General features: G+C 39.2%; 1 protein-coding gene across 15 annotated transcripts in view; it reads right to left on the reverse strand.

Moving 5' to 3' along the window:
- The window catches only part of ptprt (protein tyrosine phosphatase receptor type T), a 121,166-nt gene that overhangs the window by 104,743 nt on the left and 539 nt on the right, over nucleotides 1-15,884 (reverse strand). For 13 of the 15 annotated variants that reach the window (XM_077529050.1, XM_077529064.1, XM_077529063.1 and 10 more), the window contains exon 2: nucleotides 15,579-15,667. In XM_077529050.1, the coding sequence (XP_077385176.1) occupies nucleotides 15,579-15,667 (89 nt within the window). Of the gene's footprint in view, nucleotides 1-10,210; nucleotides 10,518-15,475; nucleotides 15,668-15,884 lie in introns of those variants that run through there. The other 2 variants (XM_077529059.1, XM_077529053.1) reach the window with 2 other exon arrangements.

Raw genomic sequence — 15,884 nt, forward strand, 5'->3', positions numbered from 1 at the left:
TCATGATAGCGCACCAAATCAATGTCGAGCAATATTTTTCATATCATTTGAGCAATAGCGGTAAAAGACGCTCATTTGAAAATATTTAAAAAAAGAAAAAAAATCCAATTCTCATTTAGTACGATTCAGAATCGATTGTAAATGTCCCAAAATGAATTTTATTTAAATGATTTTTTTTACTTTGTTTGCGTGATCCTTTGACTGGGTCAAATTATATTATATTATATATAAATAATAATAAATAATAAATAATATATATATATATATATATATATATATATATATATATATATATATATATATATATATATATATATATATATATATATATATATATATATATTATAGAACAATGCCCATTATTTTAAGCGAGAGAAGCAAAGGCGCTGGTTGAGCTCTTATACTCTACTGCCACCTGCTGGCCGTTTGTGCAATAACTACCAAGTCTTCAAGCGTTCTTTGCAGGCTGCAATGAAACCTTCTGGATGCTCGAGCATAAACAAAACATAAAAAATTTAAAATAGAACGTATTTATACGTTTTTGTGAGCAAATGAGTTAAAGATTGAAAGAATTAACACATAACAGGTGCTTGTCAAATTTGAGGTTGATTTAAAACAAAAAAAAGCCTTTTTAATGAAGCGATCAATCGCGAATAATCCAAATTCTAAGATGTCATCGTTTGACAGCTCGAATTTAATTTAAAGACACTTTTCATGCTTTTGTGTCGAGAATTTCGTTGAATGAATCGTTTGTTGACGTTTCGAAACGTGGCAAGCGAGGAGCGTCAAACACCAAACGCGATTGAATTTGCTTTCACATTTTTGCGTTGTCATCCTCGTCGCGTCGGAATCGCCGACTACTTCCTGCTTCCTACTTCCTGCTTCCTACTTCCTGCTTCCTGCTTCCGTGTGGAAGGATGATGGGAAATGTAGTCGCGCTAGGCTAGTTGCGGAATGCATCCAATTGTTGACAAGGTTTCAACCAAGTTAGCATTTAGCATTAGCCGAATGAATGACACAACCGCTAGCGATCACGTGACCCGGCGAGAACCGATTGTATGTTTGATTTTTTCCCATTTTGAAAATCTGTTCACCTTTACCTGAAGATGCGTTTATATTTGCGTGGGTGCGTGTTTTCGCCACCTGAGGTCAAAGACCGCGTGTGCGTGTGCGTGCGTGCGTGCGAGAGAGCACGAGCAAGGACAGTCGTGGCCAAGAGCGCATGTGTATGTTTTACGCTGATACCTTTCGACAGGTGCGCGCACCTTTCCTACGTTTCGTGTGTGCGTGCGTGCGTGCGTGCGTGGGCGGGTGACCTACTTCCCGTTTGTTTACGCTGGCGAACCCCTCAGTGACCTTGGACCCACGCAGCCACCCGGAGGCGCCGCCCTCTCAAGTCCATTTTTATTTTCGGAACATTTCCACCGGTTATGTTTTTTTTTTTTTTTATCGAGCAAAAATCTGCGCACACGCCGTCCGCACATACGACAGACGGACGGTCAAAATTTGGTGGATGGCATCGATTCGCACTCGACCAACTCAATCGCAGCGATGCTTGTGTTGATGATGTCACCGCCTCGTGTGCACGCCCACGAGCTTTCAAACCCAAAAACGTGTAAATATGTTTTTTCATACTTTGTCCTACACTCCCAAAAAACATATTTATATGGTTTTTATGTTGATGTTATACGGGTGTTTTGCATTCAGAAGACTTTGATGCAGCTGATATGAAGAGGTGGCTTAAAGCAATGGTAGTTATGACAAAAGGTGGCCAGCAGGTGGTAGCAAAGTATAAGAGATCAGCCAGGGCCATGTCGCAACAAGTTCTTTTTGCCAGTTTTCACCAGGAATGTGAACTGAATATCGATGAAACTTGCTATATTCAAATGCTAATTGGGTTATTTATTATTATTATTATTATTTTTATTTTTTTTGGTAGTTTCCATGTTTTTATAGTGGGAACCTCTGGGTACGTCACGATACAATATGCGATACGGCTCACGACAACAATTATCTCACGATATCCCAATTATCAATATATTGGTAATAAATCCACGATAATCTACGATAAAACTGCTTGAGACATAAACTGTTTTTTTTTTCAATGAGAAAATCGTTTCCTTTTGTGCCATCACTGAAACACAATATTCAAAGTAAATAAAAAAAAAAAAAGACTTCAATATGAAATCCAATGAAACAATATTAATATTCCTCAGAAATTGTGTGCTTCAAAAAGTCCAAACATAAAATATGTTTCAAAATGTTAAAATTGAAGATATAAATCGACATTTTTCATAGAAAGGTATGCAAACGCGAGTCCGTCGCTGGACGAATAAATAAATGTCTTCCACAAGTCCAAGAGCACTGATGAGTCTTCTTCGCCATTGCGTCTTGCATTTTCTAACGAGGGGCTCCCCCTAGCGGCCCTCCGAGTAATTGCACAATGAGTAATGAACAATGGAGCCGCTATAGTGGCTGTTTATTAACTACAAATATTGTCATACTTGCGTCTCTAATCGATAACGACAACAATCGACAACGCGTCACGATTTTTCACGATATCGATATATCGTCACACTCCAACTACATATCAGCAACTTCCCAATTTTATTCAAATTAAGAAGGACGGCGACCCAATCAGAGCCAAGCTCATTTGCATATGGAATGTTAACGAGGAAGCCTCAAACTAGTTTGTAAAAAAATAAAAAATAAAAAATCTTGATGGGCAAACATGAGCTGGATTTTTTATTTTTTGATTGTTCGTCTTCCTTCCACGCTTGACACAAGAATGTCTTCCTTTTTTTCATATTTTTTTTGGTGTCTGAGCATGTGCGTGGTGGTCCGAAAGAAGCAGCCCGGGGGGGGCAGGGAGGCTAATTGATTGACAGACGGTCGAGACCGAGTTGCTCGAGCGGAACACGCGCACGCGCGCACAAAAACACCTCGGGGACGATTTCTTCACCTCCACTTTGCCGATGACAGCCTTCGCCGACGGCGGACGCGCGCACGCGCACACGCGCACACGGGGGGCCTCATGCCCGTCATCTCCTTGACACGCTCGGACAGCCGACCTCGACCTCGGCCTCGGGCTCGGCTCGGCCTCGGGTCAGAACCTGCGCTTGTAAAAGCTCCAAAACACGTTCGCGTTTTGCGTTCGTCTTAACGGCCTCGCACGCACGCACGAACAAAAAAAGTAGAGGTCAGTTTTCTTTGGCAGGCTTGACACCCAAATTTCAAACACCTTCCAAAAGCCTGATTTGAAACAATATCTCAAACCAGGGTTATTATTATCGTTTGGAATTTTCATTTTAATTCGTTTTGATTTCGTTGTAATTAGTTTTCAGGGTGCTTCTGTTTTAGTTATTTATTAATAATTATATTATAGTTTTAGTACGACGGCGTATTTGGGCCACATATAAATATTTTTTTTCTTTTTCTTTTTTTTTTTTTTATTCCAATATTCCAAGAAAGAAATTTGTAAATTTGCCACTTTAGAAAGAGTTTAGAAAGTGGCAAATTTGCAAGAAAAATGCTTGTGAAATACTCGTAATTTGCGAGTTTAGAAAGTGGCAAATTTGCCACTTTTTTAAGTGGCAAATTTGTGAGAAAAATACTCGTAAATTTGTGAGTTTAGAAAGTGGCAAATTTGTGACAAATACGCTCATGAAATACTCGTAAATTTGCAAGTTTGGAAAGTGGCAAATTTGAGATAAAAATGCTCGTGAAATACTCGTAAATTTGCAAGTTTAGAAAGTGGCAAATTTGCTACTTTCTAAAGTGGCAAATTTGTGAGAAAAATACTCATAAATTTGTGAGTTTAGAAAGTGGCAAATTTGTGACAAATATGCTCATGAAATACTCGTAAATTTGCAAGTTTGGAAAGTGGCAAATTTGAGATACAAATACTCGTGAAATACTCGTAAATTTGCAAGTTTAGAAAGTGGCAAATTTGCCATATTTGAAATTTGTGAGAAAAAGAAACTCCGAAACTTACTTTCAATTTTTAAAAAGCATTTTCCTTTTTATTTGATTTCGTTAACAAAAATGTTTTTTGGAATTTTAGTTTGAGTTATTTTGTTTTTGGTTCACTAAAATAACCTTGTTTCAAACCCGACCATGTCTTGAAACTCTTCCCTTTGAACTCAAAATCATACTTTGGAATCACAGTCCTGACTTGACACCCTAATTACAAATTTGAACCCCCAAATTTGAAACCTTAAATGTGTCTGTAAACCCAACCACCCAGACTCGAAAATTGAATTGTAAACACATCATATTTGTAACCCTAACTCATTAACAGAGCTTTTTTTTTTTTTTTTTTTTTTTTTCCCTTCCTTTTTCAGCCGTACTCGTCCAGATTGTGAGCTCAATGATTCGGGACTAAAACGTTCCGCTCGTGCGCTCCGGCTGCCTTTGATGGAAAAAAAAATAAAATAAAAATCGAGCTGGCGTCTTCTTGCAGCTGTTTTTCACCCTCATTAGCTACTTTAGCAGCCAAGCGTGCTAACGCGCTAACGAGCGTGCCGCTCCCGCGCTATCGCCGTCTGTTTACGCGTCGTTTCATATCACAACAACTTTGGAGTCCAACCCACGTTAGCGCATGCTAACGCGCTAACGGGCGTGCGCCTGCTTTTTACCATTTAACGCCATCTGTTTGCGCTTCATCTTGTATCAAAACGACTTGCGAGTTTCGGGGAAAACAACCACAATAGCGCACGCTAATGGTCTTAGCATTCGTCAAGAGTGTTACATTTTTTTAAAAATGATTCCAACTTGCCAAATGGGAAGCTTTGAACCAAAATGGCGGACTTCCTGTCCACTTTTTCGTGCATCATGTTAAGATTGACCAAATTATTGGCTTAACTTAATTGGCTTTTTTACCGATACCGATTTCCCCCCCCCATTACAAGCAGCATATACCTTCAGTGTTCCGATCTTGTTTTATTGGAAAACATTGAACAAAATCAGCAAAATAATACAAATGGGTTGTTTTAACTGCACATGAAGTCGTTCTCTCCAATCAAAATGAAAATCCGATTAATCATCTCAGCAGAAGAGGACACAATGGCTGAGAGTTAAGATTGGTGGAAAAGATCGGTTCATTTTGAAGGGATCGGCCGATCTCCCAAAACGAATGAAATCGGGGCCGATAAATCGGCCGGCCGATCGCTCGGTCGGTCGGTGCACTCCTACAATTTATTAGGGATGTAACGACATCCAAACATCACAATACGATATTATCACGATATTATAGGGAGGTTGGCGATACAAAAAAAGGTATATACTCATACTAAAAAAAACACACAATATTGTGCTTTTGTGCAATACAGCAATGAGAAATATTTAAAAAATATATGATAAATATTAAAAATTATAAATACTAAAAACAAATATTAAAACATATTACAAATAAAATAAAATAAACATAAAAATAAATAAATTAATTAATTAAATAAAAATACAATATACAAAATATTAATAAATGTAAAAATATTAGAAATATAATATATATATATATATATATATATATTGAGGCACTTGCACAATTAGTTCCTCCACATATTGACTCGGTTTGCAAGCAAATGATGTTCACCTTCATCTGACAATAGCGTGGCTTTGAAACATAGAAGGCCAAAACATGCCTTGTGAAAATAAAACTGCACTAGAAAAACTAGAATTGCACAACTAGAAATCTTTTTGAACAGATGTGCTGCTTTAAATATGGTGAAGTGACGACGACGATATATTGCCGCAGTTGTAATAATCGCGATATCACGATATCGCCGTTATCGTTACATCCCTCCAAATTATTAGATGAACGAGCGTTTGGGGCAATTTTTTTGCCCCAACTTTCTTGGGGATTCATCTTGAGTACGAAATGACATCTGTGAAGCAAAAACGGCCGACTCGCTCTTCACAATTATTTCTTTTTTTGTGTGTGTGTGTGTGTGAGTGGCTCCTTGAGACGGTTTTTGTGTGTCCCGTTAGGAGCAACCGGCTGGTTGAATTTGCTGTTGATTGGTGAGCGCACAAATTCCAACGAGTCCGACGGGAGCCGCCGTGTGCAACGGTGGCGTTCGCTTAACTGCCACAATATTTTCCTCAGCCAATTAAGCGGCGCTTAAGAGCGTGCGTGTGTTCGTTAAGCAAAAGGTTCGGCGGACCTCAAGAGGGTCCGACAAGAAGACGACGGTCGTGTCGTCGGACCACTAAGTGTCGTTAGTCCGAGACGCACACGCACGAGCAAGCAATGGGCGGCGCAGCGGGACACTTGATTAGCATCCGAGGCGAACGCAGGCCAAAAACGAGGACAAGCGTGATCGCCGTCGTCACACGTACGTCCGTCCGTCCGTCCTTTCATTTTTCTTCCACAATCAATTTACTTTGACGTGATTCGTGATTCGATCTTTTTAATCATAATGAAATCACGTGACTTCAATCATCAACTTACGATGAATCGCACATTTTATATCTGTTCTATATATCTGTTTTCATACTCATACTCATAAAAAAAATGTTAAACTCATAGAAATATGGCTACGTCTTCATTGAATCATTTCATAATTCATCAAATTGAGTCAGAAATTAAAAGATGTACTCTACAAAACAAAAGGCTATTGATTTGTGTTGCGGTCATTTTTCCGCCCCTAGTTGGCATCATTGCAATTGCAAGACATTGGCGACAGCTCGGTGCATTTTTCTTTTCAGATTAAGATTGATCTCATTTTTAATATTTTTTCACACTGTAAAATACAACTTGACCCCAGATAATAATAATTTTAATTAATATATTTTTGACACCCGAACTTAATTTGTTTATAATTTGAAAAAAAATGTATTAAAGCTCTAAATGAAATGCAGTTAAATGTTGAATATTTCTAATTCATTTGAAAAAAATGCATTTTATTTTTTTTATTTTTTTTTAATAATGATAATTTTAGATTTTTTGCATTTGAATTTTGAATTAAAAAACCGGCGACTTGATTTGAATAAATGCAACCAATGCTAACGCTAACTCGCTGCCGTCCGTCTGGAACGCGCACTCGACGCTCGCTGCCGTCAACAATCGTGACTTGACTCGCCCGCCGCTTTGCGAGCGAACGAGCGCACTCGACGACGGCAAATGTGTCGCTCGCTCGGGCTTGTGACGCTCGCGCGAGTGTTTTAAGTCTCCATTATGGCCGCCCCAAGCCGCCGCCGAGAGCGCGCTAAGTGCGCCCCGCAATTTGCCGCCGCCGCTTTAATGCGGGTGAATGTGACGTACTTCAACGCTCGCTGGCGGGGAAATTGACAACTGTGGCCTTAAAATGATTTTGCTTCTCATGTGGGGGTGAGGTTTATAAAAAAAAAACAAAAAAAAAAACACTGATGTCGACGAGGCAAATGCGTAAAACCATTTCAAGTCTAAACTTGGATTGCATTCATTTCGAATCCTTAACTGGCAGCCATTTTGACTGACGCAACTTCTTTCACAGCTGTTTTACTGGATTTGGACTGATTTTGCAAGGCCCACAAAATATTGTGTTCTATTGCTATCAAAACAGGGAAGCTACCAAAACAAAGATTAAAGTCTCTTCTTTCATCAGGAAAAAAAAAAAAAAAAAAGTATATTTCTATCTGTTTCCGTTTTCAGCAATCAGCATTAGAATATCGCTACGTTTCATCATTATTCATAAATCTGCTTAGAATTGTGGGCTTGTTTTGATCTCTTATACTCTTCTGCCACCTGCTGGCAGTTTGTGTAATAACTAGCATTTCTTCAACCGTTCCCTGCAGTTGAGAAGCTGCATTAAAGCCTTCTGCATGCTCGAGCATCAAAACAAAGAACAAAACAAATTGTCTTTGGGACACTTACAACATTTAAAATAGAACGTATTTATACCTTTTTGGGAGCAAATTACTTAAATTGGGAAAAAATGCATTTTACAATTTGGGATTTTTTAAATGTGAAAAATAATGCTAATTTCAGAGTTTTGCATTTGAATTTTGAATGAATTAATGCTAATGTGTTGCCGTCCGTTTTCTGATTACAGCAACATTGTTTGACTTTTATTGCATTTGTATATTTGCATGTTTGTTTGTTTTTTATTTCCTTACGCCTAATTGTTTTAATTGCCTGACGGTTTTTATGTGTTTGTATTTGATTTGTTTGCAAAGCACGTTGTGATGCGTTGCTTGAAAGGTGCAATATAAATAAATATTATTATTATTATTATTATTATTATTATTATAAATTAATTTGAGAAAAATGAGTGCAGGACTGAAACTACTTGACAAAGACATTGTTAAGGTTGACCTTATTGCATAATATCGATTCCTTCATTGCATAACATTACAATTTTTTCTTAATTAAAACAAATCGTACAGAGGAGGTCAACTCGATTTGTTGACTTGAGACAAAACAAATGAAAAGCAGAACTCGATTCTTTTACAATGATTTCCTCTCCTCTATCGGTCGAAAGTTACAAATCGATCAGCACGACTTGTCGGCCAAACGCGACTTTTGTCCAAATGAAACTCCTCAATTGACTTCAACACGGTCCCTTGGCCCCAAGGTGGCGCCAAAGTACTACTTTTCTTACTCTGGCCGGCGCACGTTTTTTTTTCCAGCAAATTGTTTGCAAAAGTTGTCGAATGCGTTAGGCGGGCGGGCCTCGTTTCCGCTTCCGGTTCCTTCTCAAGCGCTCTCGTCCTCTTGACTTCGTTCTCTCCTCGCTCGCTCGCTCGCTCCGTTCGTCCTCCGCCGGTTCCTTCGCCGGACCGTCAAGGAGCCGCCGACACGAGGTGTCAAACAAACAAATCTTCTTAAGTGCAATTTGGAAGTTGAACCTCAAGGTGACCGCTGAGCGCCTCCTCAAGGTCAACGTCTCCGAATATACAACTACGAATAATATAAACGCATACGTGGATGGAGCTCGCAGACCTTCAGTCAGCCCCCACCATTTGGGGGCGGGGGGGGGAAGCATGTAATCTCAGGGAAAAAAACTTTTTTTTAAAAAAATTTTTAAGAACTCGAATGAAGTGTATTTGCACATCCACTACAGTAGGTGGCAGTGGTGCTCTCGTTGTCAGAAAGTTCGCAAGTTGTTTCCAAATTCCATCAATTTTTGAGACAAATATCTACCAAAAAAAAAAAATACATTACCAGGCAGATTTGTCTTGGAAACATACTGCTTTAAAAAATATACAGCTTCATATTTAAATAATAAAGTTCAAATTAATTAAAAAAAAAAAAAAAACACTGGTAAAAAAATAAATAAAAATAATAATACATAAATAAATAAATAAATAAATAAACATTATCAGCCAGATTTGTCTTGGAAACTAAAAAAAATATATGCAATTTCATATTTAAATGATTAAGTTCAAATTCATTTTTTTTAAAAAGACACATGGTAAAAAAAAAATCTACTACAAAAGTTAAAAAAATCAAAATAAAAAAAATCAGTACCAGCCAGCTTTGTCTTGGAAACAGAAAGTTAAAATTCATTAAAACAAAAATGGACTGGTAAAAAAAAATGACTACAGAAAGAAAAAAAAAAAAAGAGGAATTCATATGATTTTCCCACACGCCGACCTGCAATTATATTCATTAACGACAAATAACAGCATTGACCAAACATCACCACTTCAAATATTTCAGCCTTTCCTCAAGCAACACAAATGAAAAACGGAATCAAATCATCCATTTCTCATGAAACAATCACTTTTGGATATTTCAAGATAAAAAAACATCGACTCGATGTGTGTCCGTGTATGCGAGATCTGATGGGCCACTATCGCCCCCTGACGACACAACAGGCGCACTGCAGATGCAACAACTCGACCAAAAGCTCCCCAAAAAAAACACGCGCCCAAATCGCTTCATACAATCGGCGCCAATTCAAGTCGACGTCATCACATTGCTGCAAATACGTCATTTCGCACCAACAATATGTCAAATGTAAACAAGTCTCACATGGACCCTTCAGTGACGGAAACACAAGTGGGGGGGTCGTCGGGGGGCTGCATGTGCTTCGCGCAATCGTGGGCTGAATAGCAAGCAGAAAGTTTGCACACACAGACACAAAGACAGACAGACAGATTTGTAAAGCCAAATTATTATTATTTTTTTCCACAAATAAGGAGCAATTCCAATTCTCAGCAAAATCAATCTCATCATTCATGATCATAATGATGATGATGATGATGATGATGATGATGACTTCACCTGGGAAAAACTGCGCGCCAGCAAGTCCCGCGCGAGCCAAGTAGCAGAAAAGTAGGCGCCAAATCAGCACGTGATTCCCCGCGTCCATCGCTTCTTCTTGTCTTCTTTTTTTTTTTTGGGTTATCCTTCCGTTTGCCCAACTTGGATCACATGCTCGCGCCTCCTCGCTCGTGTACTCAACCCCACAACCGCAAAAAAAAAAAAAAGTCGCGGGTTAAATCCAAGTGATGTATTGTGGCGTCACATTTGCGCCAAAGGCGGAAAGTGGCGCGAAGTGTGCGGCGGGTCGTCAGACTGCCAGACTGACTGACTGACTCGAGGAGGAGGCTCGCGTACCTCCGCTGCCGAGCGCGCTCGCGCCCGCGACGGAGGGTCGCGCGCACGGAGATCAGCAGGGAGGTTCCGGCTCGGGGACGATTTCAAAATAAAAGTAACATTTGAAACCGTTCGTGTAGGAAGGAAGGATACGACGAAGAAGGAGAGGATGGAGGGTTAGAAAGAAAGAAAGAAAGAAAGAAAGAAAGAAAGAGAGAAAGAAAGAAAGAGAGAAAGAAAGAGAGAAAGAAAAAGATGGAAACTCCAAGATAGGCATAAACATATTTGATGTCTTATAAATGTTATTTCTTTCCAGTTGAAAAGCGCCAACCCTTTTTTTTTTTTTTTTAAAGTTTTTCTTTTCCGCTTTTGCCAACGACGCTCGTCATGAGCTTTTATTTTGTAACGTCCGGTTTCCGTTCGCAGCACGCGCTGCTTACCGCCAGCCTGACGCGAGCTGTCCCCCGGGTCCTAGCGCCTGAACACTCCGCGGACAGTCTCACACGCTGACGTCAATTCATTTTCATTCATTGGAAATTCAATTCAATGGAAGAAAAACAAAAAAACACTTTGTTTGATTTTCATTGCAGTTTTTTTTGTTTGGATGAGAATATTCACGTCATCGTGTTGATTTGTCAGGAAGATGAAGGAAACAAGACAAAAGTTTTTGGACGCTGACCCTCATTTGAAAGGTGCATAATTATTCTTTGATTGAATCCCCATTTGAAAGCATTTCAAACACCACCTGAAATCTGAAACAAACTTTTCCCCGTGCGACCTTTCCTCTCGCTCGGTCGTCCTCCCGCTCGCCTGACAGCTGATGAATATTTTTGCTCGTTTAAGCTGCGACCAATCGATGGCTCGTTTGCATCGCCGGCAAAGCCGTCACTTTGGATTTGTTTTGTTTTTGTTGTTGTTTTTTTGCAACGTCGTCACTGATTGATTAGTCATCAATCATGCGCGTCTATGGGAGGAAAGGAAACAAAGAAGGAAGAAATTGAGGGAGGATGTTAGGAGGAGACGGAAGAAGGAAAGATAGAAAGGAGGGTGGAAGTCAAGTCATCTTGATTTATTTAGCGCTTTCAAAAGGAGGAAGGAAGCATGGAAGGAAGGAAGGAAGGAAGGAAGAAAAGAAGGATGACTGGAAACAAAGAGTCAAGCAAGTGAGGAAGGAAGTAAGAAAGGAAGGAAGGAAGCGTGGAAGGAAAGAAGGAAGGGGAAAAAAGGAAGAAAAGAATGGAGGGGGAATGGAGATAAAGAGTGAAGCAAGTCAAGAAGGAAGGAAGGAAGGAAGGAAGGAAGGAAGGAAAAAAGAAGGGAGAACGGAGACAGAGTGAGGTAAGTGAAGAAGGAAGGAAGAAAAGAAGGAAGTGCGGAAGGAAGTGTGGAAGGAAGGAAGAAAAAAGGAAGGAAGGAAGGAAAAAAGAAGGGAGAACGAAGACAGAGTGAGGTAAGTGAAGAAGGAAGGAAGAAAAGAAGGAAGTGTGGAAGGAAGGAAGATAAAAGGAAGGAACGCTGAATGGGGATAAAGAGTGAAGTGAGTGAAGGAAGTGCAGAAGGAAGGAAGGAAAGGAAAAAATTGTGACTAGAAACAGAGTCAAGTGAGTGAAGAAGGAAGAAAGGAAGGAAACAGGAAAAAAGCAAGAGATAGGGAGGGAGTGAGGAATGAAAGAAGGAAGATGTAATCAGAGTAAGTCATCGTGATTGCTTGAAAGCTTCATCACAAGCTGGAACCCAATTCAAACCCGATTGTGAGACTTTTTCAAAGCCGAACACAAATGTTGCGTTCGGCCTCGTTTGCAACAACAAACAACCCAAGTGAACACCTGACTTCAAAATGCCGATTCCCTAAAACCCAAACTGGTCTTTTGAAAGGCCCAATCAAATGTCGGTTCCAAACTGCTCACAGTCAACTTGTTTTGATGGCGTCGCCATGGCAACCCCTTTCTTGTCCCGGCAACAACGTCAACAAACAGCGTCCTTGACGCGGACGGCGTCGCTCGTCGCGTCGCGTCCGCTCAAGGTCGCCGTCGGCGCACGCACGCAATCGACTTTGCTGCTTTTTTTTTGTCCGGTCCACGCCCACGCGCCCTCGTCACATGACCTGGACGCGCCCGCGTCACGTGACGGCGAACATAAAAACACTCACGTCATCAAGGCGAGAGGTCACAAAAAAACACACACACACACAGTGACGTCAGCACACGCCAGAAAGGCAAATCGGGATCCTTCTCGTCCATGTTGGGATTCATTTCAGCCACAAAAATCAACACGAGCGCGCGCACGCCTCAAAGTCGGCTCCATTAAGCGAGGACGTCCTTTTAATGACACAAACGTCCGGCTGATGTCGAAAACCTTCACGAGATGGCTGACATGACGTCACGGGAGCGTGTTTACACAAACCACCGGCAACCGCATACATCATCATCATCATCACTATTATTCATATTGGGCTTTTTGGTTTTTCCAGCCCACACAAACGCGCAATAAAAACTGAAGAGTCCCACGCAATAACACACAAACGCACACACGCTAACGAGCAGTCGACTTTCCCGCCGCTCTCGCCATGTGGGTCCTCACTAATGGGACCGCCGCTCCATGTGAATCCCGCCAATTTGCCAAAATGCGCTCTTATTTTGAAAATCCGACACCCACCCACGGCGCTCACATCAGAAAACATCTTTTTGTCCCTTTTTTTTCCGAATAGAGCCCAAAAATGTTGCTGTTTCATTTTTCAGCCACAGATTACGGTAGCGATCAGAAATTCTATTTATGTACTGAGAACCTTCAAGTAACTAAGTTACTTTGAAAAGCAAGTAATTAGTACAGTAACTAAGTTACTTTCAAAAGTAAGTCATGAAGTAAATGTGTTCTGAAAGCAAGCAAGCAAGTAAAGTAGCAGTTACTTTCATAATCAAGTAACTAGTTAAGTAACTACGGTAAGTTACTTTGAAAAGCAAGTAATGAGGAAAATAACTACATTAGCTTCCAAAATAAAGTAAAGTAAGTAATTAAGTAAATGGTTTTTTTTAAGCAAGCAATCAGTAAAGTAGCAGTTACTCGCATAATCAAATAATTAAGTAATTTACTTTGAAAAGCAAGTAATGCGTAAAATAAAGTTATTTACTTAACTCATTACTTAATTTTGAAAGTATGTTTTTTGAAAGCAAGCAATCAGTAAAGTAACAGTTACTTTCATAATCAAGTAATTAACCAAGTTTACTTTTAATAACTTAATTTTGAAAGTATACGTTTCTTGAAAAGCAATCAATCAGCAAAGTACGTTACTTTCATAATCAAGTAATTAGTTAAGTTACTCAGTTACTTTGAAAAGCAAGTAATGAATAAAATAAATAAGTTACTTTCGAAAGTAAGTAATTAAGTCAATGTTTTTTGAACGTATCCAATCAGTAAAGTAACAGAGTTACTTTCATAATCAAGTAATTAGTTAAGTTACTCAGTTACTTTGAAAAGCAAGTAATGAATAAAATAAATAAGTTACTTTCGAAAGTATATTAAGTCAATGTTTTTTGAACGTATCCAATCAGTAAAGTAACAGAGTTACTTTCATAATCAAGTAATTAGTTACATAACTAATTTACTTTGCAAAGCAATCAATGAGTCAAATAAGGTACGAGCCACATGCTGCATCACCTCAAAGAGGTGTTGGCCGGCGGCGATTAAGGCCACTGACACGGCTGACCACGGCCACACGGGTCAATCGCGCTTAAAGTCGCCATCCGCAAACTGCCGGCCGGCGACGCATCGTTTGTTGTCTGTCCAGCCAGCTGGCGACGTGTCGTTGACCCGGCCCAAGATGTCAATCCCGTTAGCGGCTTAACCTCGCCGGCCGTCGGTTGCCACGGGAAACACCTTTTTCACACCTGACACGCTTCTTTCTCCCCCAACGTGTGCTCCTCGGCGCCATCCGCTGGATTGGGGAAAAAATACCTCAAACGTCTTGGACGGTCAATTTGTGAAGACGGACGGCGCCACGACGGCAAATCTGCCAGTAATTAAGTTATACACTCAAAAAATGACACAAAATGGCGGCAAAGCACTACTTTCACCCCAAATGAAGCTCCTCAACTCACTTCCGTAGAGCACCTTGGGCACTATAGAGGACCAAAACTGCCAAAATTCAAAAATAAATAAATGACTAATTAAATAATTAAATGACTAAAAGTGAAAATAAAAACGGTTGTAAAAAAAAAAAATATAATTCGGAAATTATATCCAAAAAATAAATATAAATGGAAATAAAAAGAAAAATACATGTATATACATAAATAAATTTGTATTTGATTTTTGAATTATATTTTTTATATGAATTTTTATTTATTTATTTATTTGTTTATTTACTGACTTAGTTATTTTTAATTTGAACAGTTTTGTATGGAGGACCAAAACTGCCAAAATTCTAAATAAATAAATGACTGAATGAATAAATAAATAAATAAATAAAAGTGAAAATAAATAAATAAATAAAAGTGACAATAAAAACGGATATAAAAAAATATATATAATTCGAAATTAATATCCAAAAAAATAAATATAAACAGAAATAAAGAGAGCAAAATATATATAAATGAATGAATGAATGAATGAATAAATAAATAAATAAAATACATACATTTGTATTTCATTTTTAAATTATATTTTTTATACCCGTTTTTATTTGCACTTTTAATCATGTATTTATTTAATCATTTATTTTGAATTTTGAGAGTTTTGGTCCGTACTGCCAAGTGGAAATGTTATTCAAATGAGGGGGCGGTCCTAAGCGTGTCTTGAGTTGGACTTGCAAACTGCCTGTCATTGGTCGAGTGAGCCTGCAACGTTTGAAACACACAAACAAACTTGAGACACAACGTGGTCGGTTAGCCTTGTAGCTTAGCTACCATAAAAAATAAAAAATAAAAAATGAAAGTGGCTGAGTTACGTTCCTACCTGGACAGGCAACCACTTCCAAGCAAAATGCGGGGAACTGTAACAATTCCAACAACTAGATCCAAAAATATCTTGATCCAATTCAAATCTTCCATTTTGTCACCTTCGTCTACTTCCTGCTTCTTCTTCTTCTTCGTCATCTGCCTTCCAAGTGAATTGGCGCCACCAAGTGGACTGAGAGGGTGTTGCCTCCTTCAAGAAGAAATTTCGAACATGAAACCACGCCCCAAATGACAAATAAAGGCAGCTATTTTGCTTGGAAATGGCCAATTGGGCTCTTTTTGGCATTATTTTTGCTTTCTCATAGTTGTTGACAAATAACTGTTGTTTGAATAATATTATTCGCAATCCAGCCCCCCAAACAAGTAAGCCGTACCGGAAAAGAAACAGGACGTCGGCCATTTTGGCT

This window comes from Festucalex cinctus, chromosome 8, assembly GCF_051991245.1.
Source record: "Festucalex cinctus isolate MCC-2025b chromosome 8, RoL_Fcin_1.0, whole genome shotgun sequence".
Lineage (NCBI taxonomy): Eukaryota > Metazoa > Chordata > Actinopteri > Syngnathiformes > Syngnathidae > Festucalex > Festucalex cinctus.